This window comes from Helobdella robusta (assembly GCF_000326865.2).
Source record: "Helobdella robusta unplaced genomic scaffold HELROscaffold_37, whole genome shotgun sequence".
Classification (NCBI taxonomy): domain Eukaryota; kingdom Metazoa; phylum Annelida; class Clitellata; order Rhynchobdellida; family Glossiphoniidae; genus Helobdella; species Helobdella robusta.
In genome coordinates, this window is record NW_008704785.1 from 1,473,900 (window position 1) to 1,496,582 (window position 22,683).

General features: G+C 33.3%; 5 protein-coding genes across 5 annotated transcripts in view; 3 read left to right on the top strand and 2 right to left on the bottom strand.

Annotated features, from left to right (window-relative positions):
- The window catches only part of HELRODRAFT_192724 (hypothetical protein), a gene marked incomplete at its 3' end in the record, with an annotated part of 12,966 nt that extends 9,234 nt beyond the window's left edge, over positions 1-3,732 (top strand). The window contains exons 19-28 of the mRNA XM_009023603.1: positions 116-368; positions 580-689; positions 885-1,005; positions 1,180-1,282; positions 1,514-1,644; positions 1,897-1,958; positions 2,306-2,439; positions 2,678-2,780; positions 3,089-3,192; positions 3,601-3,732. Coding sequence (XP_009021851.1) covers positions 116-368; positions 580-689; positions 885-1,005; positions 1,180-1,282; positions 1,514-1,644; positions 1,897-1,958; positions 2,306-2,439; positions 2,678-2,780; positions 3,089-3,192; positions 3,601-3,732 — 1,253 coding nt within the window. The remainder of the gene's footprint in view (positions 1-115; positions 369-579; positions 690-884; positions 1,006-1,179; positions 1,283-1,513; positions 1,645-1,896; positions 1,959-2,305; positions 2,440-2,677; positions 2,781-3,088; positions 3,193-3,600) is intronic.
- Positions 3,733-4,510: 778 nt separating this feature from the next.
- HELRODRAFT_176388 (hypothetical protein) lies at positions 4,511-6,468 on the bottom strand (the record flags this gene model as incomplete). The annotated part of the gene is made up of 2 exons (XM_009023604.1): positions 4,511-5,260; positions 5,605-6,468. 2 exons carry the CDS (start codon positions 6,466-6,468, stop codon positions 4,511-4,513), a joined length of 1,614 nt encoding a protein of 537 aa, XP_009021852.1.
- Positions 6,469-7,588: 1,120 nt separating this feature from the next.
- On the bottom strand, positions 7,589-12,279 carry HELRODRAFT_192725 (hypothetical protein). The gene is made up of 11 exons (XM_009023605.1): positions 12,031-12,279; positions 11,433-11,705; positions 11,121-11,199; positions 10,928-11,047; positions 10,521-10,626; positions 9,989-10,165; positions 9,451-9,729; positions 9,232-9,355; positions 8,707-9,042; positions 8,312-8,544; positions 7,589-8,291 (listed from the first exon to the last, which is right to left on the bottom strand). Exons 1-10 carry the CDS (start codon positions 12,161-12,163, stop codon positions 8,336-8,338), a joined length of 1,836 nt encoding a protein of 611 aa, XP_009021853.1. The 5' UTR covers positions 12,164-12,279; the 3' UTR covers positions 7,589-8,291; positions 8,312-8,335.
- A 315-nt stretch (positions 12,280-12,594) lies between these two features.
- Positions 12,595-17,215, top strand: HELRODRAFT_192726 (hypothetical protein; the record flags this gene model as incomplete). Its single annotated transcript, XM_009023606.1, has 12 exons — positions 12,595-13,087; positions 13,433-13,541; positions 13,708-13,808; positions 14,792-14,926; positions 15,290-15,407; positions 15,528-15,638; positions 15,717-15,816; positions 15,908-15,959; positions 16,273-16,422; positions 16,551-16,686; positions 16,827-16,963; positions 17,179-17,215. Exons 1-12 carry the CDS (start codon positions 12,765-12,767, stop codon positions 17,213-17,215), a joined length of 1,509 nt encoding a protein of 502 aa, XP_009021854.1. The 5' UTR covers positions 12,595-12,764.
- Positions 17,216-19,608: 2,393 nt separating this feature from the next.
- HELRODRAFT_176391 (hypothetical protein) lies at positions 19,609-20,783 on the top strand (the record flags this gene model as incomplete). The annotated part of the gene is made up of 3 exons (XM_009023607.1): positions 19,609-19,959; positions 20,366-20,458; positions 20,676-20,783. 3 exons carry the CDS (start codon positions 19,609-19,611, stop codon positions 20,781-20,783), a joined length of 552 nt encoding a protein of 183 aa, XP_009021855.1.
- Positions 20,784-22,683: the final 1,900 nt, after the last annotated feature.

The window sequence follows — 22,683 nt, forward strand, 5'->3', positions numbered from 1 at the left end:
GTAGTTGTAACTGTAGTAATAGTAGTAGTAGTAGTAATAGCGTTTTCAAAATGAACATTTGCAAGGTAAATTTTGCCAATTGATCTTTTCGTTTTTATCTATACATTGTTTCCAGATCCTGGAATTCCGAACAACAACAATAATAATTACAACAACAATAATTACGACGACCCTGATGAAGAGGACGTGGCAGTAGAAGGTAACAGAATTATTGTGAGGTCCCTATCTACAGTTATGCAACATCAACAACAACAAAGTATTAGTTGCTGTGATAAAAGGTTAAACAGTGCAATTCAACAACGACTGCATCAGCAACAACAACCGCAACAGCATCAACTACACTATAATTTAGAATCCGATAACTCGGGGTAGGTACCATATGTGTTGTTTTATTTTGTTGCAATGAAAAAACTTCGAAGTTTTGAACATTGACAACAACAACATGTACAACAACACATACAACAACAACATATACAACAACAACATATACAACAACAACACATACAACAACAACATATACAACAACAACAACAACATACGCGACAACATCATCAACAACTTTTTTTTAATTTCAAACAGTAGGCATTTGAAAGGGAATTGGCTTTCATATTGGGAACATGAAATTGGTTTAAGTGATAAGTTGCAAGAATCGTTTAACGTTAAACAGATTAAACTGCAGACTTTTAAAGGTATGTTTGTCTGTTTGAATGTCTGTCTGACTGTCTGTCTGTCTGCCTATCTGTCTGTCGGTTTGTTTGTTGTTTATGTTGTTGATGTTGTGTTGCTAATTAGAAAGTTTTTTAATGTTTGTTTATAATTGTAATTAATAATAATAATAATTATTATTATTATAATTAATTATAATTAATTACGATAATTTCCAGGTCACTCGTCAGCCATTAAGGATATCATAGTGATGAATGGGGAGCATTCCTTTATGACGTCATCCAAAGATCATACAGTCAAACTGTGGTCACTGAGAAATAGAGATGGCGGTTCTTACGAGTATGTCTGTCTGTATATATCATTGTATGTATACTTATTCTCTCTCTTTCTCTGTCTCTCTCTTTCTCTGTCTTTCTCTTTCTCTCTCTCTCTCTCTCTCTCTCTCTTTCTCTCTCTTGTCTTTCTGTTTCTTTTCTTATACCTGCAGCATTAAATATACATTTACATACACAGGAGTCCGTGCCAATCAACATACAGTTCTCACAAAAAGCCAATATCGTCAATGTTATACATGGATATGTTGCGAACTGTTGCCTCTACTGACGGCTCTGTTCATGTTTGTTTGTTCGTTCGTTCGTTTGTTTGTTCGTTTGTTCATTTATCAGTACATACATACGTTTATTAATTCATTCTTCAATCCGTTCATCTATTCATTCATTCAATCCTTCATTTGTATATAATTCATTCATCCAATCATTCATTCACTCTTTCATTCATTTGTTCATTCATTCATTCCTTCTTTCGTTCATTCATTCATTCGTTCATTCATTCATTCATACACCCATAGATATGGGACCCGTTTAACATGGCAGTAGTTAGGAAGGTGCCCTCAAGCAGAATGCCCCCCATAAACCTCCTCGCCAGCCTCCCCCACCCCTACTCTTCCTTTGCCGTCTCTTCTAACGACTCTGTCGTCAGGTTCTGATGATGATTGTGATGATGATTGTGACTATGATTGTGATGATGATTGTGATGATGATTGTGATGATGATGGTTTCATGTTCATACTGGCCTGGTTTCATGTTCATACTGGCCTGGTTTCATGTTCATACTGGCCTGGTTTCATGTTCATACTGGCCTGGTTTCATGTTCATACTGCTGGTTTCATGTTCATAAACCCGTTGTTTCATGTTCATAAAACAATCCTAATACAAATTGCTCTATTTATAGATTTGTGGATGTTAGATCGGGCAAATTTACTCATTATATGAAAACATCCATCGTCCCTTCTGGTCAGTTTATGAGTCACATTTCTGTTATTTACTTATAATTATTTTATTTATGAATAATTATCAAGCACACACCAACACACACACACACGCACACACGCACGCACTCACATATTCACGAACTCACAGACACATACACACAGACATCTAAACTTACAAACACATATGCAAACATGCACTTCAACACACTCAACTGCTTCTCTCATTTCTTTCTCTCTTTTTCTGTCTCTCTTTTTCTGTCTCTCTTTTTCTCTCTCTCTCTCTCTCTTTCTATCTGTCTCTCTTCTCTCTCTCGCACACACACACACACACACACACACACACACACACACACACATACTCACATCCAGGATTCATCCGCAGCATGTCTACCTTGAACAACATCATGGCCATAGGTTTCTCTTCTGGCATAGTGACCTTGCTTGACCTCAGGTCGGGAGGTCACATTTCCTCGTGGAAAGGTCACGACTCGGAAATTTACGAGGTCATTTGTTATTATTACTGTTATTGCTATTGCTGTTGTCCTTGTTGTTACTAATACATAATGCAATGGTCGATTTACAAGGTGATTTGCTATTATTCTTCTTCTTATTATTATTACTATTGTTATTATTATTATTCACGTAAGCTGTGTTTGTGAAGATTAATTATGGGAGAATTTATTATATTAATAATTATTATTAAATTATAGTCTGTATTAGTAAAAATAATTAAATAAATAGATAAAAATAATGGAGGAAGGAAATAGATTGGTCACGTGTTCGCTGGACCTTTGTGTTGATATGTGGTCACTGCCGAGTGGAAAGTTGATGTTTCCATTTAAGGGTAGGTGTGTTCGTTCGTTCGTTCTTTCGTTCGTTCGTTTGCTTATTTATTCATTTATTTGTATGCTATTTGTTTGTTTGTTTGTTCGTTCGTTCGTTTGTTCGTTCGTTCGTTCGTTTGCTTATTCATTCACTTATTTGTATGCTATTTATTTGTTTTTGTTTGTTTGTTTGTTCGTTCCTTTGTTTGTTCATTCATTTGTTCATTTTCTCATTCATTCATTTTCTATTCGTTTGTTTACTTATCAATGATGATAACAAATAAATAAATAAATTGATTGATTGATTAACTAATTATAAATGGCGTAGGCATATTCGAATGCGCTCATTGGTTGAATTTTCCAAGCAACTGTCACGTGGTATCTGGTAGTCTGTCCAATAAGATTTACATGCACACAATATCCGAAACAGCTGTTAGTGGAATGAATGAGTGAATGAATGAATGAATATGAATGAATGAATGAATATGAATGAATGAATGAATGAATGAATGAATGAATGAATGAATGAATGAATGAATGAGTGAGTGAGTGAGTGAGTGAGTGAGTGAGTGAGTGAGTGAGTGAGTGAGTGAGTGAGTGAGTGAATGAATAAAGATATAAATGAATGGATAGGCGAAATGAGCAAATATTTTCTTGCTTATTGCTTACACATCTACTTTTACATCATCAACCAAGTGCCATTATAACATAACAACTATGAGTATTAAACAACAAGAAGAACAACAACAACAATAATAACAACAATAATAACAATAATAATAATAAACTTATTATTTAACAATAATTACTAACGTAATAATAATTTTTTTAATTGAAAAGAACCAGGAAACCACGAGCGTTAAATTGAAATCAGACCTTATAAAAGGCAATATCTCCTCGCTAGCCATTCTTCCGATGAACCATCTGCTGTTGGTTGGTTCCGAATACGGTGACGTAACACTTGTCGCTTGATTGGATGATTTCCCTTAGGCTCCTCCCCATCTCTCTTCTGATTGGTGAATTTCATCTAGACCCGTCCCCTCCCTCAGCTGATTCGATGATTTAAATATGACTTACTAAGCCATTTTTATTATTTGATTGAATGGTTTAAATGTGCTGTTTCGCTGTTTTGCTGTTTGATTAGAGGATCTCTGACGTAAGCTCTACTTTTCCTGTTTCCTGATTGGATGATTTAAATTAGGCCTAATCGCTTTCTCTGCTGTGATTGGGTGACTTGAAATCAATTGAATATATAACTCCATCTACTTGTCTTACTCTTTGATATTTCTACGTTGAAATTAAAACTCTTCACGTCCAGTGTCTGATTAATTGGTCTCTATACCTATAACCTTTATTTTGCTTTGATTGTTGTGATAATTTTGATTGTTGTTGTTGTTATTATTATTGCTATTGTTGAGGTTATTATTATTATTCATTTAATATTTAAGATGTTAAAAATGATTCTATCACAACAAACGCTCCAGTTGTTTTTTTTGGAGAAAATATAAATGGAAAAATTTATTTATTAAAATTGTTTGACATAATTTATTTATTGAAAATGTATGAGACAGTTGCTCTAAATGGTAAATAAAATGCAAAGAAATGTCAGTCTCCTAGCAGTTGAACGAATTTTTATTTACGAAATCGTCTTGCTTGACTTCAAATATTCGGACCACGAAAGCACATCAAATTTTCATCAGGCGGTCGAATATTTAATTTTACATTTTTTTTCGCTTTACCAGCCAAATTACTAATAGGTTGAAGATGATGTGCTAGTTTTACTATCAAACCGTTCTTTCATCATCTTCCATACTATGACTACGGCTACTGTCGCTAACAAAAGTAGAAAGACAGTCGTAGTCACGATAGCAGAAACGATCAAGCTTAAATTGTAAGGTGAATCTCCGGATGTCCATTCTTTAGTAGCATCTTCCTTTGAAGGGGGGATTACGCTGAAGTTGAACTGGTCGTCATGAAGATTTGTTTCGCAAAAGTAATTTTCTATGTAGCACTCATCGAAAACCAAATTGGAGTCGAACCGACCGATTATGCAGTAATTTATCGGCATTTGGCCGCTCACGAGTAAGTATTGTCCGCAAAGACATTTAAAACCGGCTTGCATCACGGCGAAGCTGCTGTTCAGATTCGAATTGCACGCAGTTTCACATTGTTGGTACGACAATCTAAAGCCAACCAGCTGAAGTGTCTCTTGCACATTTTTAAAGCATCCATTAAAAGGTTTTTTTTCGACAATTTTGGTATCAACCCAATTGGTGCACTCGATAATGATTGGACCTAAATGACCTAGAGTCTGTTCTTCGCACTTTTGCTCTCCACATCTCCCATTGAGAATGCCGCAATGAGCTTCATAGACTTCCAACTCCGATACCGCTAAAGCGTTGAAATAACTTGGCTTTCCTGGTTGTTGCAAAATGACAAATTGCGAAAGTATTGAAAAATTTTTGCATACGACCAGCATGGGATTGCCAGCTTGCACGGCCTTAGCCGGTCCTCATCCACAGAGTTTTGCGTTATTTGTGGTGTCTGTATTGCCAATTTCGTTAGATTCTTCACCAAGTATAACTAAGAAGTTATTCAATATTTCACAACTGCTGACGCAAAACTTTCCAAAAACCTTTACAACGCCGACGGAATAAAAGTTGTCAAGTTTTACGGCTATCCAATTTTGGAATATCATGAGCAAATTTTCGGTGCCGTCGAAAACACCGTCATTTATGTATTTTGCATCCATATGTTCGTCTGAATGTGCCATACCTATATAAAATGTCTTCTCTAGAGCTAAATTTTTTTTAAAACTTCACACGAATACCACTTGTTTCTTACAGTGCCAAAGGGACAGATGCATTCAACGTACTCATAACCATTGACTGTAGACTCAATATATTTTGTCTCGTTACCACAACCGCCATTGTTCCTCGTACAATCTCTCTCTCTACAAGAATCTCCCTTCCAGCCTTCGTCACATGCAGCTGAACACTTTGTTTCTACTTTATAATTTTCGTCTCCACAATGCGAGTAGGTCGACTGGCCTCGTTGAAACTCGTACGTAGGACGTGTTGAATACAATACAGATAATTCATACCAATGTTTATCGTAACAACGGCAAATTTCGTTTTCGTTATGCAAACATCTGTCACATTTCAACACTAATCCGAAGAAACCAGAGATAATAGAATTATTGAAACATGTGCACTCCAATGATTGTAATGGGTCCATTGAAAAGTGTGCGGTGTTCATTTCCAGACAGAAATGCGCACGCATCTCAAGATTATACAGTGGTGGTAAAAGCAGTTTCCATTTCTCGTATGAACCGCTGTGATGATACATTATTCCATGGTGTTTTTCCCGCGGTTTAGCTTTATAAACTGAGTAGAACCGCTTACCACCGCAGGCGTTACCGTTTTCACAGGGAACATCACATCGCGAGGAAGCCACAGCAGCCTCCATTCGCTCAACGCAACTGCATTGTTTGCCGTTCCCGATGGCGATAAAGTTATTTGTTTCATTTCTGCAGATGTCCAGACAGTCCTTGATGTTGGCAATGCGTTTCACGCGTGTCCAACGAATGAACTGGAAGCAACCGATGTACGAACTCTTCAGCTCAAAATAACTGCCTACAATTACGCTAAACTTCGTAACGATAACATTAACAATTACCAAACGTAGAAAATTTTTTTGTAGGTTCATTTTTGTAAAGTTTTTTGGCGAAACATTTTTTAATAATAGTTTTCATTAAATAGTTGTTTATGTTTATCGTTAGTTTTTTTTTTTCATTTTAACTTTACTGAGAAAATGGAAAATTACAGTTAGGGAAAAGTTTAAGATTCTTCGGTTAAGTCTTTAAATATTTTTTCAATTCAAACGATATTATTTCATTGAGCCATATTGGACGGTTATACCAAGCTTTAAATAGATCATTATCTTGATGTTGATTGACCAAAATGTTAGTTTTGTTTTCTAAACTTTATTTATATAAATTAAAAAATGTTTTTACAAAATCTAAAAATCTGTCGAAATTACATGTCTGAAAGGTTAGCTTGCAACCATTTCTTTTTAGGAAAAGACTTAAACTGACCATTTAAGTAAAAAAAAAGCCGTTAATGTAATGAATAAAAATTTCATGTCCAATACAATTTAGCAGGAAAATATCAGACCTATGTATATGAAAAATCTAAAAGTATAAAATTTCAAATTTATTACGATGTCTATGTTTTTTAAACTTGTAAACATTGACGTCACTGTTTGTTTACAATTAAACAACGTTACTCGCTATCAGCGATGGCTGTCAACCACTAAGTTGCCAAATAAAACAAAATCAAATAAATACATCTTAGGTTATTTTTAAACTCATATATATATATAGTTTCATATACACATATATATATATGTATGTGTTTGTATATATGTGTGTATATATATTATATATAGTTTTGTATGAATTCTGCCAAATTGTTGGCATTTCATACAATACTGAATTACAATTAAGTATGGTCTTCTTCCAACATTTACCCAAATTAACAACTTAACATAAATTAACAACTCATTAAAAAAATTTAATTAGCACTAAAAATGTACAACAGTCCTCGATACATTCACATTTGTTCGCTTCTCATGAGGGTGCTCACGGTGTTGAGAGCAGTTTTTCATTTGAAAGAATCGTACCTCGGTTTTCAATTAATCAATCAGCTTGTAAAGCGCTATTTCCGCGATGTTCAACAGTGCTACTCAATGAATTTTACAGATGGGTCTTGAGATCCGCTCTGAACTATTGAGATTAGTTTAACATTCATATTCTAAATCAACAGCATATATGCATTAATTTTTAGTTGATAATATTTCAATATAAATAATTTAACTAACCACCGATAAATCACCGCAATATTAAGGCAAACAAAATTAGCCACTATTTAAAATCAAATCCTTTATTAAAATCTTCAAAATGAACCAAGTACATTCGACTGAGCGTATTTCTGTTTTGTAGTAGATTTTGATTAGAATCATGTCGCGACAGCGAACAAAACAAGGTTCAAACACACACCACACACACACACACACACACACACAAATACATACGCGAACTAGAACAAGAAGAAAAAATTTTTGGTATAATTTCATAAAATGAAACGAAGTCAAATACTTTTTTTTGATTGCAAGCAAAAGTAGACATGGCACAAAGTCGCCATTTACAAGAAATAATAATAAGACAATAAAAATTATTATTATTAATTGCGAAACACCATGTGAGGAAGCTGGAAAGTAAAAACATGATTACGAACGAAAAATTGCAGAAGATTTGTATCATGCATCGAGCGGTTAATTGCATGTAGAAATTAATTTCAGTTCTATACATGAAATCACATTACAACAGTATATATATATATATATATATATATATATATATATATATATATATATATACATATATACACAACACACACAACCATGTTATATATACACTCAACACACACACACACACACACACACACACACACACACACACACACACACACACACAAACAAACATAGATACAAACACTCATACACAAACTACTCGTCACACATGCAAAAAGACATAGTCATTAACATAAATACAGACAGACAGACAGACAGACAGACAGATACACAGACACATATTCCCAGTTAGCCTATAGGAGCCATGGATTTGGGCCTTTGGTTTGGCACTATTTCTTGGTATACAACCTTTTCTGGCTGGCGGCTTGTTTGATGATTCATTCTCCTTGTTCACCATTTTGCTTGTTGGGTCTGAGAATTGCAATAACAATAATAAAAACAACAACAACAATAATAATAACAATAATAATAATAAAAGTCAAATTGAATTGGATGCGTTTTGTGCAAATTTAAGACAAAACAAAAATCGTCTCTATCAAAATAAAGAAAAAAATCAGGAAGTAATTAGCTAACTCGCTCCGTCGACGCTAACGCACGACTTATTAAGAGCGGCTACGCCACCACTACCACCACCACCACTACAGCTAACATCCTGAGTGGAGGAAGATGAAGACGATGCAGATGCCACGGCCAAAACCGCGACCGAACTTCTAAAATTAGGAGCCGGATTGGCTTTGTGAACAGTCAGAGCTCTCAGCTTTTTGGTTTCTTGCAGCTTCTCCTCTTCTTTTCGTCGCTCTGCCAGCAGTCTCTCCTCCTCCTTGCGCTGTTCCTTCAGTTTCACGTACGACTCCCACTCTGCCCGTTTCTCAGCTCGTTGCTGCGTGTTCAAGCTGAAGGCTGCATGGTCTGTTGTTTCAGTTGTTGTTGTTGTTGTTGGTGGTGGTTTTTTTTGGTTTACGTAATTGTGGTGGTGAACTGTTGTTTGTGTTTGTCATGAGCGATAAAAACATTATCAGCCGCAGCAGCAGCAGCTACTACATCATCGTCGCCACTCACGCACATCACCAGCAACAACATCAACAACAACGCACAGACCGGTAGTATGCTGATGAGCTTTTGATGGTCTGAAGGGGTTTTTTTGCAGGACGCTAGCAGGCTTGGCTTTGAAGTTCTTCACGCTTTCTTTGTTCTCACATGACCCTGTTGTTGCTGTCGGTTGCTGTGTTTGTGACGAGTTTGAATTTTGTTACACATACACACAGACAGACAAACAGATAGACACACAGACAGACAGACACACACACAGAGACTAACCTTATTAGCAACAGCACCACTCCCATTATTACAACCGGCAACGTTTTGCTGTTGATGTACGTGATGTTGTTGTTGCTGCTTGGCTAAAGCTCTCACCTGCGTATGAAAATTAAACGGAATAGCGGCTGTAACTTTGGAATTGGCAAGATTCTGAGAAGAAGAGGATGTAGCGATTGGCTGCTGCTGCAGTTGCTTTGGCTGCAGCTGCTTCAGCTGCTGCTTCGAGGGTTTTTGACTGAAGATGATTTCTGGAAATGGTTGGGCTTTAAATATCCTCGCCTGAAAGTTGTTGCAAAGAGAATTGTTTAAAGTTTTGAGGAGTCTTGTAACAGTGAAATGGAAAAACGTTGAAGAAAACACCAGATGGAATATGACACAATGTAATACAATACAATACAATACAATACAATACAATACAATACAATACAATACAATAAAATAAAATACAACACAATACAATACAATATAATACAAATGGTAGCATAATACAAAACCCAATAAACGATACAAAACGCGGGTATAATACGAAATACAAGACCTTTTTCTCCTCATCCCAAACTTTTCTGATAAATTCCTCCTTCTTAGCCATAAGTTGTAGATCACGTTTTTCAAATGAGAATGGCTTGATCTCTGTAAGCTTGATATTCTGAGATAATTTGTACGAAACACCAGGGTGTGGTATAGCTTTTTGCATAGCTTTCTTATCATCTTCTGCCTGACGAAAGTAGTATTATTAAGATGTGAATTATTATTATTATCCATATTTTAAAATTAGCCTTTGGTAGCTGGATTGATAGAATGATTGTTTGTTAGGTGGATTGAATAATTGATTGATTGATTGATTGATAAATTAATTAATTAAAAAATTGATTGACTGATTGATTGATTGATAACAAAATTCATAACACCAAGACCCAACAAAATAGTACTCCATCAACATTAAACCGAACTAGAAAGAACATGGAAAAAAACATAGTTAAAGGCAAAAACACACTCAATAAATGATGATAACAACAACAAACAACAACGACCACGACCACGACAACAAAAGCAACAACAAGAACCAAGACCTTAACGTCAGAAATAAGTGCATTAATTATCCTTTCTTCAATGGGACCATCAAACAGCTGCCTACTATGGGAAGGTTTCATTTCCATTTCAACTTGGACATACCTCCTAAATTATAATTACAATCACACTTAATTATTTATTACATGTAAATAATTATATTTTATTATTATATATTATTATATATTATTATTATATATTATAATACATATAATATTCATTTATTTATTTGTCCATTTATTCATTGTTAGAAATTCCTTAGAAGGTAAAGTTTATATACGTAGTTGAGTCACTCTTATTTGTTTCTTAATTTATTTATTTATGATTCTAAATTATCTGAGAAAAGTATTGTTTGCAGGCGTGTTTGCACCCGCATAAATTTAAAAGTTAATCTAAACAAGAAAATAACTTTTCGGACGGAATTCTTTTCCTTTCTGCAGTCTGCTTCTCCAGTTCAGTTGAGTCGGCTGGCATTCTAAATTGCCTCATCTTCTCTCTCCCTCGATCTACCGACATCGACAATCTTTTCCTAAATTTATAACAATTATGATATTATTATAGCGATAATAAGTATTATAATTATTATAATTATTCTGCCTAACCTAGCACTATTGATGGTCAGGATGGTTCTGAACCTATTCCTACATTCGGATGGACTGGCCATGACGTCTGCAGCTTCACCTTTGCAAAAAATTATTTTAATTTTTATTATTTATTATTAAATAATTATATAATTTATCCTTAAGAATTTTTCTCAATAAATAAATGTATGAATGAAGGAATGAAAAATTAAAGAATTATTGTTGGTAGTTATGTTCAAATCATAAAAAATTAATCTTAAATAAGATTAAAATAGAACCAATATATCCAAAAAACAAAATAGTCGAAATAAAAAGTTATTTGAAAATTTTAACTTCTGGCAAAAGAGCTTTCGAGAGCCAAGCCATTATCAGTGCAATTATTGCCAACAGGGCAGTTATTTTTGGGCAAAATTAGATCACAATCCTGTTTAACTCCAACGACATTGAGCCCCGTGAAGCAATTAGCTAAATTGGTGTTGGTGGTAACGTTGTTATCACCCTCTGCTACTGTCGTTGTCGGGGAATCAGTGTCAGGCATCTCTGTGGGAATTTCTAAACCGGCGCCATTTTCAAAATTCACTTTGGTCCCAGCTTCATGGTCGTAGTCTGTTTTAAAAATTTATTTACCACTTAATTAAAAATTTAATTTAAATAAAAATTAAAAGTTTAATTTAACTAAAAAAGATGTTGTTGGTCAGTTTATTAGGAATTTCAATGCTATTTCAGACTGAATCTAAATAAGGCATAACAAAATTAAAATAAGTAGTGACATTCTTTATCTACGCTCAGTGCACACCTCACGTTAAAATAAATTAAAACTTTAATTATGAATTAGTTATAAAAAATGTTTTAGTGAAATAAATGCCACAAAAAACCATTTGAATAACTATTTTTTAAATTAAATGATAAAAATGTTTTAAAATGAACTTACTGAAATAATCTTCCAACTCTTCCAGACTGTCTACATCAAGTCCGGCAGAAATTTTTACAAAGTCAACATACTGAGGAGCATTGAAGTCCCAACTAGCCCTGGGACTGGTCATTTCGCCTCTCCCGAGCGACATTTCTTACTAATTTCACTAATTTTATTAATTTTATTAAATAAAAACTGATTAAAATGATTTAATTAATAAATAACTCTAATGGAAATTCATAAAACCCGCCTAGTTTTTAAATGAAAGGCAATGAATAAATAAGATAAGCACAGCAGGTGCGAACAGCTGATTTCAGTCTTGCCAAATTTTCAACCAAAATTGATTAAAATATTACATTTCTTTTATTATTGTTGTGTTAAATTGTGATTTAAATTTTAAAAACATTAATAATTCAATTTTGAATTGACCAAATTACTAATTTCATGACATTTATTAAATAAAATTTATTAAACAAAATCCTATACCTAAATTTCAATGGTACGGCATAAAAAAAAATTAAAAAAATTACTTTTAAATTTTTAAATTATTAATCGAAACATGCGCACTGCATTCCGGAATTAATTTTTTTAAAACATTCATTCGTGTAAGGTTCTTTTTCAAAAAGTTATCAAATTCATTTTTGTTTTTTCAAATTTACGTTTTCTTCACTAATTTGAGCATTTGATCCGACGCAATATAAACACTAAATACCGAACTGTTCTAACAACGAAAAAAAAATTTGAAAAAAAAAATGAGTCGACGAGCCCGTGACGCATTTCTGGCCTCCCCGGCAGTCGGTAATCCGTCTGTCAAACCGGAGCACGCCCCCAGAGAACGAGAGATCGAGAAAGATCTGACGAAGCAACCGCTATCAACTCTCAACAACACCAGTCAGTATCTTTCAAATAGTCATTCATCAAATACAATAAAGAGCACAACATCCTCTGGGGGCTTTTCTTTGAGGGATGGAACAGGGGATAGTGGTGGTTGCCATGAGGTTGGTTACGTCCGGCTGCCTAATCAGATTTACAGGAAGTCTGTAAAAAGAGGATTTGATTTCACTTTGATGGTTGTGGGTGAGTATGACAACTATTTATTTATTTATTATCTTTTTAATTATTTTATAATAATAGTCATTGTATTTTGAGTTTTAACTTTTAATTTTAAATTTAAAATGTAATAATTATGACATATCTATGGTTGTATGTTTATAATTTTTATCTATCAAAAATACAGTTATTTTTATAGTATACTAAATTTGAATGAACAAAAGATCCTAAGCATTAGAGTGTAATTTAAAAATATTTTGTTGTTTTTGTTAATAATAAAATCAAATAATATTATTTAAGATATTGTTTTGTTATTATTCATACTATTATAAATTTTTTTTTAATTTATTTATTTTTATTTAATTTTTTAAGGTGAGTCTGGCCTAGGGAAATCCACATTGATAAATTCCTTGTTCCTAACTGATATATACAGCGCTGAAAATCGTATGCCGGTTTTTAAAACTAAAAAGACTCTTCAAGTAATATTTCATTTGATTGATTGAATTAATGAATGAATGACCATTGAATAAATGAATGATCATTGATTGCTTGAATGACCCTTAGTTGAAATGAAGTTCTGGTTGGCTAATTGATTTATTAATTAATTATTTAATTGATTGGTTAATTGTCTGGTTCATTGGCTAGGTTGAAACAACTCAAGTCTCTTTAAGCGAAAAAGGCGTCAAGTTGAAGCTGACCATCGTCGACACTCCAGGCTTTGGAGATTTTATCGATAACACTAACTGGTTAGTGCTTCTTTCCCTCTTGCTGATTAGTGATTTTATAAAATTATTTTTTTATCTGTGTCTGTGTAATTGTGTGCGTGCGTGTCATTGTGTGTGTGTGTGCGTGTAATTGTGTGTGTGTGTGTGTGTGTGTGTGAGTGAGAGAGAGAGAGAGAGAGAGAGAGAGAGAGAGAGAGAGAGAGAGAGATAGAATGCAAGAAAAGGAAAGAGAAAGAGAAATAATTAAACAGAAATATGTTAGAAAGATGAAGAAAAAGAGAGAGAGAGAGATTACAAATGGTTATTTTTGTCATTTGTATCAATTATTTTAATTATTTTTGGCTAATTAGCTTTTGTTGTTTGTATCTCTGGGAGGAAGAAAGATAGATAGAAAGAGAGAAAGAGAGAGAGAGAAAGAAAGGGGAGAGAGAGAGGGAATTACTCCTATTATTATTTTTGTGCTTTTATGATAAGAAGAAATTATCAATCAATCATTTTTTTCTGGGAGTAGCTTTTTAGTGCTAATGATTTATCTATCTGGGAATGGAGCCATTTTGTATGTATAATAATCATTAATTATTGTTATTATTAATTATTATTATTATTATTATCGTTATTCTCTTTGTTACTGTGAGTAATTGAGGAGTTTTATTATTAAATGTGACGCTACTTATATTATAGTAGTAATAATAATGATCATGGTGTTGATGGTGATAGTATAGTAACTCTGCTGCTACTACTACTACTACTGCTACTACTACTATTACTGCTGCTGCTACTACTACTACGACGACGATGACGACTACTACTACTATTACCACTACTATAATGTACTATAATTCTGATACTCTAATATTAATACTAGATGAAATGATTTATAATAATTATATGATTCCTTCCAGTAAATAAAAATATGACATAATTATCCAATAAATATTATTATAATTATCATCATCATCGCTACTATCATCACGATCATCTTGTACCAAAAACCCTAAATACAGCTGGGAGCCGATAATAAATTACATAGACAGCAGATACGAAGAATATTTGAATGCAGAGTCTCGAGTTAATAGGGTACAGATTCTGGATTCTAGGGTCCATTGCTGTCTCTACTTTATATCACCCAATGGACATGGGTGTGTTTCTGTTTTCCTCTGTTTGTTTGTTTGCGTGCGTGTGTGTGTGTGTGTTTGTAAGTTTTTTCATTTATGTGTGTGTATCTATCTATCTATCTATCTATCTATTTAATCTTTCTAATCTATCAATTTACGTTGCGTGATTGTCTTATTAATATGGTTTGATATGAATGTATGTGTACTTATGTATATGTGTGTGTATGTGTGTGTGTGTATGTGTTCTAAGTGCGTATATGTGTTTTGTTTCTATACGTATGTGCGTGTGCGATTTGTGCCTATGCGAGTATGTGAATTATGCCCTTCGAGTTAATTTTTGTTCAAACCACGCATAACATCGGAAGATAAATTTGAAACTACTTGCAGGCTGAAAGCGTTGGACATTGAGTTTATGAAGAGACTACACGACAAGGTTAACATTATTCCTCTGATTGCCAAAGCTGACTCGATGACTAAGGAAGAAGTTACTGAATTCAAGAAAATTGTGAGTCTGTGAGTCTGCCTGTGTGTGTCTCTGTGTGTGTGTCTCTGTGTGTGCGTGCGTATGTACACACGTGTGTGTTTAATAAATAATAATAATAATAGTAACTGTTCTCCACTGAAGATTTTACAAGAGATAGCAGAGAACAAGATAAACATTTACGATTTCCCAGTTAACTCCAACATTAACTCCATCAGTTCAGATGACGATGAGAGAATGCTCAAGTTATACAAGGTTGTTTGCGTTTGTGTGCGTGTGTGTGTGCGTGCGTGTGTGTCACCGTCATTATCCCTTCCCTACCATCGTGACCAGGATAGAGTGCCATTTGCTGTAGTTGGGAGTAACACCCTGATTGAAACTTCCCAGGGTCGAAAGGTCAGAGGTCGTATGTACCCGTGGGGGGCTGTCGAAGGTTAAAGTTTATTTATATTATTATTGTTGTTGTTGTTTTTTTGTTGTTTTTGCTGTTTCATCTTTCTCAGTTTTTTAATTTTAATTTTCAGTTGAGAAGTTGGAGCATAATGATTTCACGGCTCTGAAAAACATGCTTATAGGGTATATGTGTGTGTGTGCGTGTGTGTTTGTGTTTGTACGTGTGTGTATTTACTTTTATTTGTGTGTGTATGTGTGTATGTTTGTTTGTGTGTGTGTACTGAACCTATGCCTCTCTGATTTGTTTTAGTCCATATTTGATGGGGCTGATGGAATAAAATTAGTAGTTTATTGATCGGTTGACTCATTCATTTGTACTTCCGTTCACTTATTTCATTCATTCACTCACTTCATTCATTCACTCATTCATTCACTCAGGATGCATATGCAAGACGCGCATTCGCTCATTCATTCATTCATTCATTCATCAATGCAGGATGCATATGCAAGACTTAAAAGACGTTACGAATAACGTTCACTATGAGAACTTCAGATTCAACAGACTGGCCTGTCTCGATGGTCCCTCCAATAGGAATAACAATAATAAAGCTGTTGTTCATTCTGATAAGTATGTCGTTGTTGTTTGGTTTGTTGTTGTTGTTTGTTTGTAGGGTTTACACCATCAACATCAACCAAAACAGATTATTACTGAATCTTGTTTTTACATGTTATCACACAACAAACCCACGCACGCACACGCGCACACGCACACAGGAGTCCGATGTTACAGATAGAGGAGGAGAAGAGAGAGCACGTGCAGAAGATGAAGAAGATGGAGCTGGAGATGGAACAAGTTTTCCAGATGAAGGTCAAGGAGAAAGTTCAGAAACTGCATGACTCTGAAATCGATGTCAGTCAGATGAATTAAAAAATTATGACATGATGAAAAAATTGTGACATAATAAAAAAATTAGGACTTAATGAAAAAATTATGACATAATAAAAAATTATGACATAATAAAAAAATTATGGAAAAATAAAAAAATTCAGCTGCATAGACGAGCTGAGCAGATGAAAAAAAACCTGGAGCAGCAAGAAAAGGAACTGGAGGAGAGGATCCAGGCTTTTGAGGCAGAGCGGGACGCCTGGGAAGAACAAAATAGGAGTCTGGTGATCCTGGATGACTCGTTGGTTATGATGGCGATGGTGGTGAATGAATGAGTGAGTGAATGATTGTTTGAGTGAATGAATGAGAGAATGAATGATTATTTGAGTGAATAGATGAATGAATGAATCATTTGATGAACGAAGGAATGATGAATGAAGGATAGATTGACTTAATAAATTTTATTGTTTCATTCATTTATTCATTCATTCATTCATTCATAATTTCATTGAACAGGGCATCAAAGAAAGATAAAAAGAAGTCATTATTCTGATGAATTGTAATAATAATATTAATATTAATCGTGTTATTAATATTATTATTATTATTATTATTATTATTATTATTATTATTATTATTATTGTTATTATTATTTGTAACCGTTCACGGACAGATAAATATACGAACGATTGATACAGACAAAACTTAGTTACATTATGATTTGTTTCACATTGTTAATTAATTAAATGTTTTTGTATGTATGTATGTATGCGAGTGTGCGTGTGTGTGTTTGTGTGTGCAAACATTATAATCATGGTCGTATATATAATTTCTTTATAATATTTTTCACAATTAATTTGAATCGTGTCATACGTTTGTTACATTCATTTTTAAGCCAGACTACTAGTCATGTGTGTGTGTGTTTGTCGGTTTAATTCCTTTTTTTAGTTTTTTTTTATCGGTCAGTCATTCGTTTATTCATTCATTCATTCATTCACACATACAAAATCATTCGTTCGTTTATTCATTCATGTATGATAATCTCTTGCAACTGAATTGTGTGTAATTTTTCTACTGTCAGTTTATTGCTTTAATTGGTCATAATTATATATATATATATGTGTGTGTGTGTGTGTGTGTGTGCGCCTACGTATAAACATTATACCTTTGTATTTTTTTTACATTTTATCAGCTTGCTTCATTTATTGTAGTATAATTCTATGTATATGTGTATATATGTATGTATTATGTTTCTGGTTGCGTGTTATCCATTAGCATTATTAGTATTGAATCATGTTTCATTCTTGTATTTTCATTACAAAATTGTGCATGCATGTATGTTTGTTTGGGTGTGTGTGTATGTGTTTGTATGTATATTTGTATGTATGTATGTGTGTGTGTGTATATCCAGAAATAGCTAAACCCATTTTTTTTATGTAATTACAACAAATATTGTTTGTGCATTTTTGGCACCGGATTATGAATTCATTCATTCATTCATTCATTAATTGATTAATTAATTCATTCATCTTCAGTGTTAGGAAAATGATTGTTTTAATTACTTAATTCATTTATTTTTTGAAAGGCTTAATTAAATGAGGTTTTAAAATTTTAAACTCGGTAATAAACTAGTATGCTTCACTCATTCGTTCGTTCGTTCATTCACTCGTTCATTCATCCATTCATTCACTCATTTGTTCATTCATCCATTCAGTCAGCCATTCGTTTAGTCATTCATTTTTTTTTTAAATAAAAATACTACTGCCCAAATGAAAGCTCACATCGTTCGGAAAATTGCTGTCTGTAGTGCTCTCCTGTTACTCGTATTCTACATCATCATCATCATCATCGTCGTCTCTAAGATCATAATCATCATCATCCTGTCTGAAGTCATCATCATCGTCGTCGTTATCATCCATTTTGCCATGTTATCTCAGATATATTCGCGATTTTGTCAATGCAGCCACTTTTCTATATTGTAGATCATTCGAATTATCATTGTTGTTCTTATTATTATTCTTATTATTATTGTTGTTGTTACTATTGTTGTTTTTATTATTATTCTTATTATTAACCTTCCTACGTCATATTTTAGCTTAATTATGTTGTCATTATCAATATTTTATTCAAGATTGCATATATATATATATATATATATATATATATATATATATATATGTATGTATATATATATATATATATTATATAACTTTAAAAAATGAATAATGGTAGTATTGTATTTCAATCCGTCGTTCCCAATTATCGTCCCAGTCCTCCCAACTCCCCATTATGGCGTCGCCTTCGCAATCCTGGTTGAAATTCCTCCATGTTGTCTGGAGCTTGTCATTTACTCTAAGAAATTAATTTGCGAGAAATATCACGAGACAAAATTTTAACAGGGAAAGATGACGAAGACGATGAAGATATTATTTTTTCTTCTATTCCAAGTCGCCGAATCCCCAAAAAAATCCTGATTGAGTAGGAAAACAGCTTGTGGTATAATCCGGTTACTACTTCCTCCACACACGCACGCACGGACACACACGTACTAACACATACACTCACACAGTTATATTTTTTAGAAACTTGGAAATAATAATGATGAACCAATTAATGAAATCGATTAAATAAACTAATTACAAAAATATTATTTTAACGGTGTTGGCTCGCGGTGGAAATTTTTAATTAATTGGGATAAAAACTAATTTAATTAACTCAATATAAACTCTATTCGTTTAATTATATAAAATGTTTATTTCATTAAAATTATAATCCAGTAGATTTTTTAAAGTATAAATAGTGTGGACGACACCGTTTTTTGTCGGTTTTGAATTTGAGAAAAAAGTTAATATTATTATTAATTAATAATTATTATAACCATTATTATTAATAATATAATAATTTTTATTTTAATCTTTTAACCGTTAGAGCAAAAACACCCAAAAAATGAAGAAAGCTTTGTTGCTCGCGTTGGTTTTCACGTGCGTAGTCGCATTAGCGAAAGAAGATAGCGACCAGCCAATAGCAGTTGAGGGTGCACCCGAAGAGCCAATCACTGAAGAGCCAAACCCTGAAGAGCCAATCCCAGACGAGGGTGAAGATGAAGATGGTGGGGATATCGATTTGCCAGTTGCAGAGGTTGGAGAGATTCACGTGACTGGTGGGTGGAGTTCCGTGAGTGAAAAATATTTACAGGACATGCGCAAATATGCCGAAAGGTCTTTAGAGCTTTTCGACGATTCAGAAACTGGTGGCCTAGCGCAAAGAATTCAGAAGATCAAATCTGCTTCTACTCAGGTTAAGTTCGTGGTGGTGTATTGTGTAGGGCATGTCAACTATATGCTGATGATTTTTTTATTTATACTTCTTATCCTCCATCTAATCTCAATAGTGTTCTCCAATCTTTCTAAATTTGAATTAACTGCCTTAATAAATCGAAACACTCTATTACTATTCCTTCTATTATCTTACCTGATTTTAAAATTCTTGATGTTTTTTCACAAGTTTTGTAGTCTAGATCTTTGATTCTATCATGTCTCTTTTTTCTCAGATTAATAATGTTACAAGAAATTTCTACTTTCTTCTACGTAGAATAAAAAACTTTTGCCTTTTCTTGGTGGTCCTACTCTTCTCTTTCTTGTTACTTCTTTAGTTAAGTTTAGAATTGATTATTGTAACTGAATCCTTAAATTATTTATCATAGGTGGTGAATGGTTTCAATTATAAACTAGTCATGGACGTCGGTCTGCTGAACTGTAAAGAAGAAGAAGCCTCCAGAGATGATAATGCATGCAAAGTTGTCAAGGTGAATGAATGATTGGATGGAAGAGTGAATGAATGAATGAATGGATGAATGAATGAATGACTGAATGGACGTACGAATGAATGAATGAATGGATGGATGAATGAATGAATGAAAGAATTAATGAGTCAACTAACGAATAATGGATTGATCAAAGGTAGAAACATCACTAGAGACTAGCAAACATTTTTCAAACAAACATTCTTCTCAGAGTGCAGAGTGCACCTTCATCCTCTACCAACCGTGGCCGAACATAGAGCCGAGCAGATTATCATTTGCATCTTGCGAAAGTTTTCAAGATGTTTTACAAATGGGATGACTTTTTAAGGATTTTACTGATAAAATTAAATTAAATTTTATAAAGATATTTCTTTTTTAAATGTTTTTAATAAAAATGAAAATTTTTGGGTGATATCATTAATCATCGTAGCATTTGTTAGAGAAGGGACTTTTAAAGGATTTGACTGGTAAAATTAAATTAAATTTAAAAAGAATATTTTTTTTAAAATGATTTTTAATAAAATGAAAATGTTTTGGGGAGTATCATTATCATCGTAGTCATTGTAAGAGACGGAGAAAAAGAGAGAAAGAGAGAGGGTATCATAGAGATAATGAGAGTAGGAAAGAGAGTTGATGTGATGTGACAGATAGATATGATTCGAAGTTGTTATATAATAATTAAAAGGTCTTCCTTGACTCAATTGTACAGTTGGTTTGATTGTTTGTAAGTGTGTGTGTTTGTGTGTCTGTGGTGTTGTTTATTTGTTTGATTATTTTTTTTTATCTTATATTTGTTTATATAATTCACTTTTTCATTAATTGGTATATTTATTCATTCATCCATTCATTTTTTCACTAATTCATTAATTCACATACTCATTCATCCAACTATTCACTCACTCACTCACTCACTCACTCACTCACTCACTCACTCACTCATTCATTTTTTTATTAACTTTATTTTTTAATTTATTTCTTTCTATTTATAAGTGTTCGTGATAGCATTGCCTTGGGGCCTATGCCTTCTTTAGTGTAATTGGCTTGATTCGGACAATGGTGAGAAAGACAAATTGATGGAATGAGTGAGTGAGTGATTGAGTGAGTGAGTGAATGAGTAAGGGAGTGACTGAGTGAGCGAGTGAGTGAGTGAATGAATAGATAAATTGATAGATATATAAACTAAATGACGAACAAACGAAACGAACGAACGATTTATTAAAACGAACGAAAAAAGCGAACGGAAGAACGGACAAACAGACGAATGAATGAATGAATGAATGAATGAATGAAAGATAGATTGATAGATAGATAGATTGAAAGATAAATAGATAATACTAGTCTATTGTCATTTTTTGATTACTCAAACTGCAGACTGAAAAATAGATTTCCCGGGACTTTTAATTAAAAACATCAGATCATTAGTATTTAACAACTACCATGGCATTTATGTTCGTTTGTATGTTTGTTTATTTGTTTGTATGTATGTTTTGTTTGTTTGTTTGCATGTATGTGTGTATGTACGTGTGTATGGTTTATCAGTTTGAACAAAGACACCATTTGTAGATTTGTCAATTTTATTTCAATGTTAAATCAGGCTAACAAATTGTCAATGTTAAATGGCAGATGATCATGACGAGATGTTTTAACGTGTGATATTACTGAAATACTATTATTACTTGTGTTAGTAGTAGAATTAGTAGCTGTAGTAGTAGTAGTAGTAGAAGTAGTAGTAGTAATAGTAGTGTCAGTTTCGTATTCATTTTTTGTACAAAACGATTTAATATCCCTACAACTTGACAGCCTTTCCAGATAACGACTCCAACTCCTATTGAGATGATGATCCGAGACGAGACGGCGATTCGAGACGAGACGATTATCGTTATTATTATTATCATTGTTATCATTATTATTATTATTATAAATATTATTATTATTATTAATTGTTGTCCAGTGAGAGGCAACTTGCTTTCTTGAATAGTTGAGCCTGTAATAACTCTTCAGAAGTAATTCTAACCATTTCCTTCGATCGTCGTCGTAATAAGAATAATTATAATAGTAATAATAATTATTATTATTATGAATATTATTATTATTGTTGTTGTTGTTGATGTTGTTGTTAATGTTATCAACGTTAACGTTATTAATCCAGCTTTTTCTCGCATCAGTTTCTTTTATTTCTTGGGTGAAATCTTCAACTGCATAATCATTGTAATCGTTTG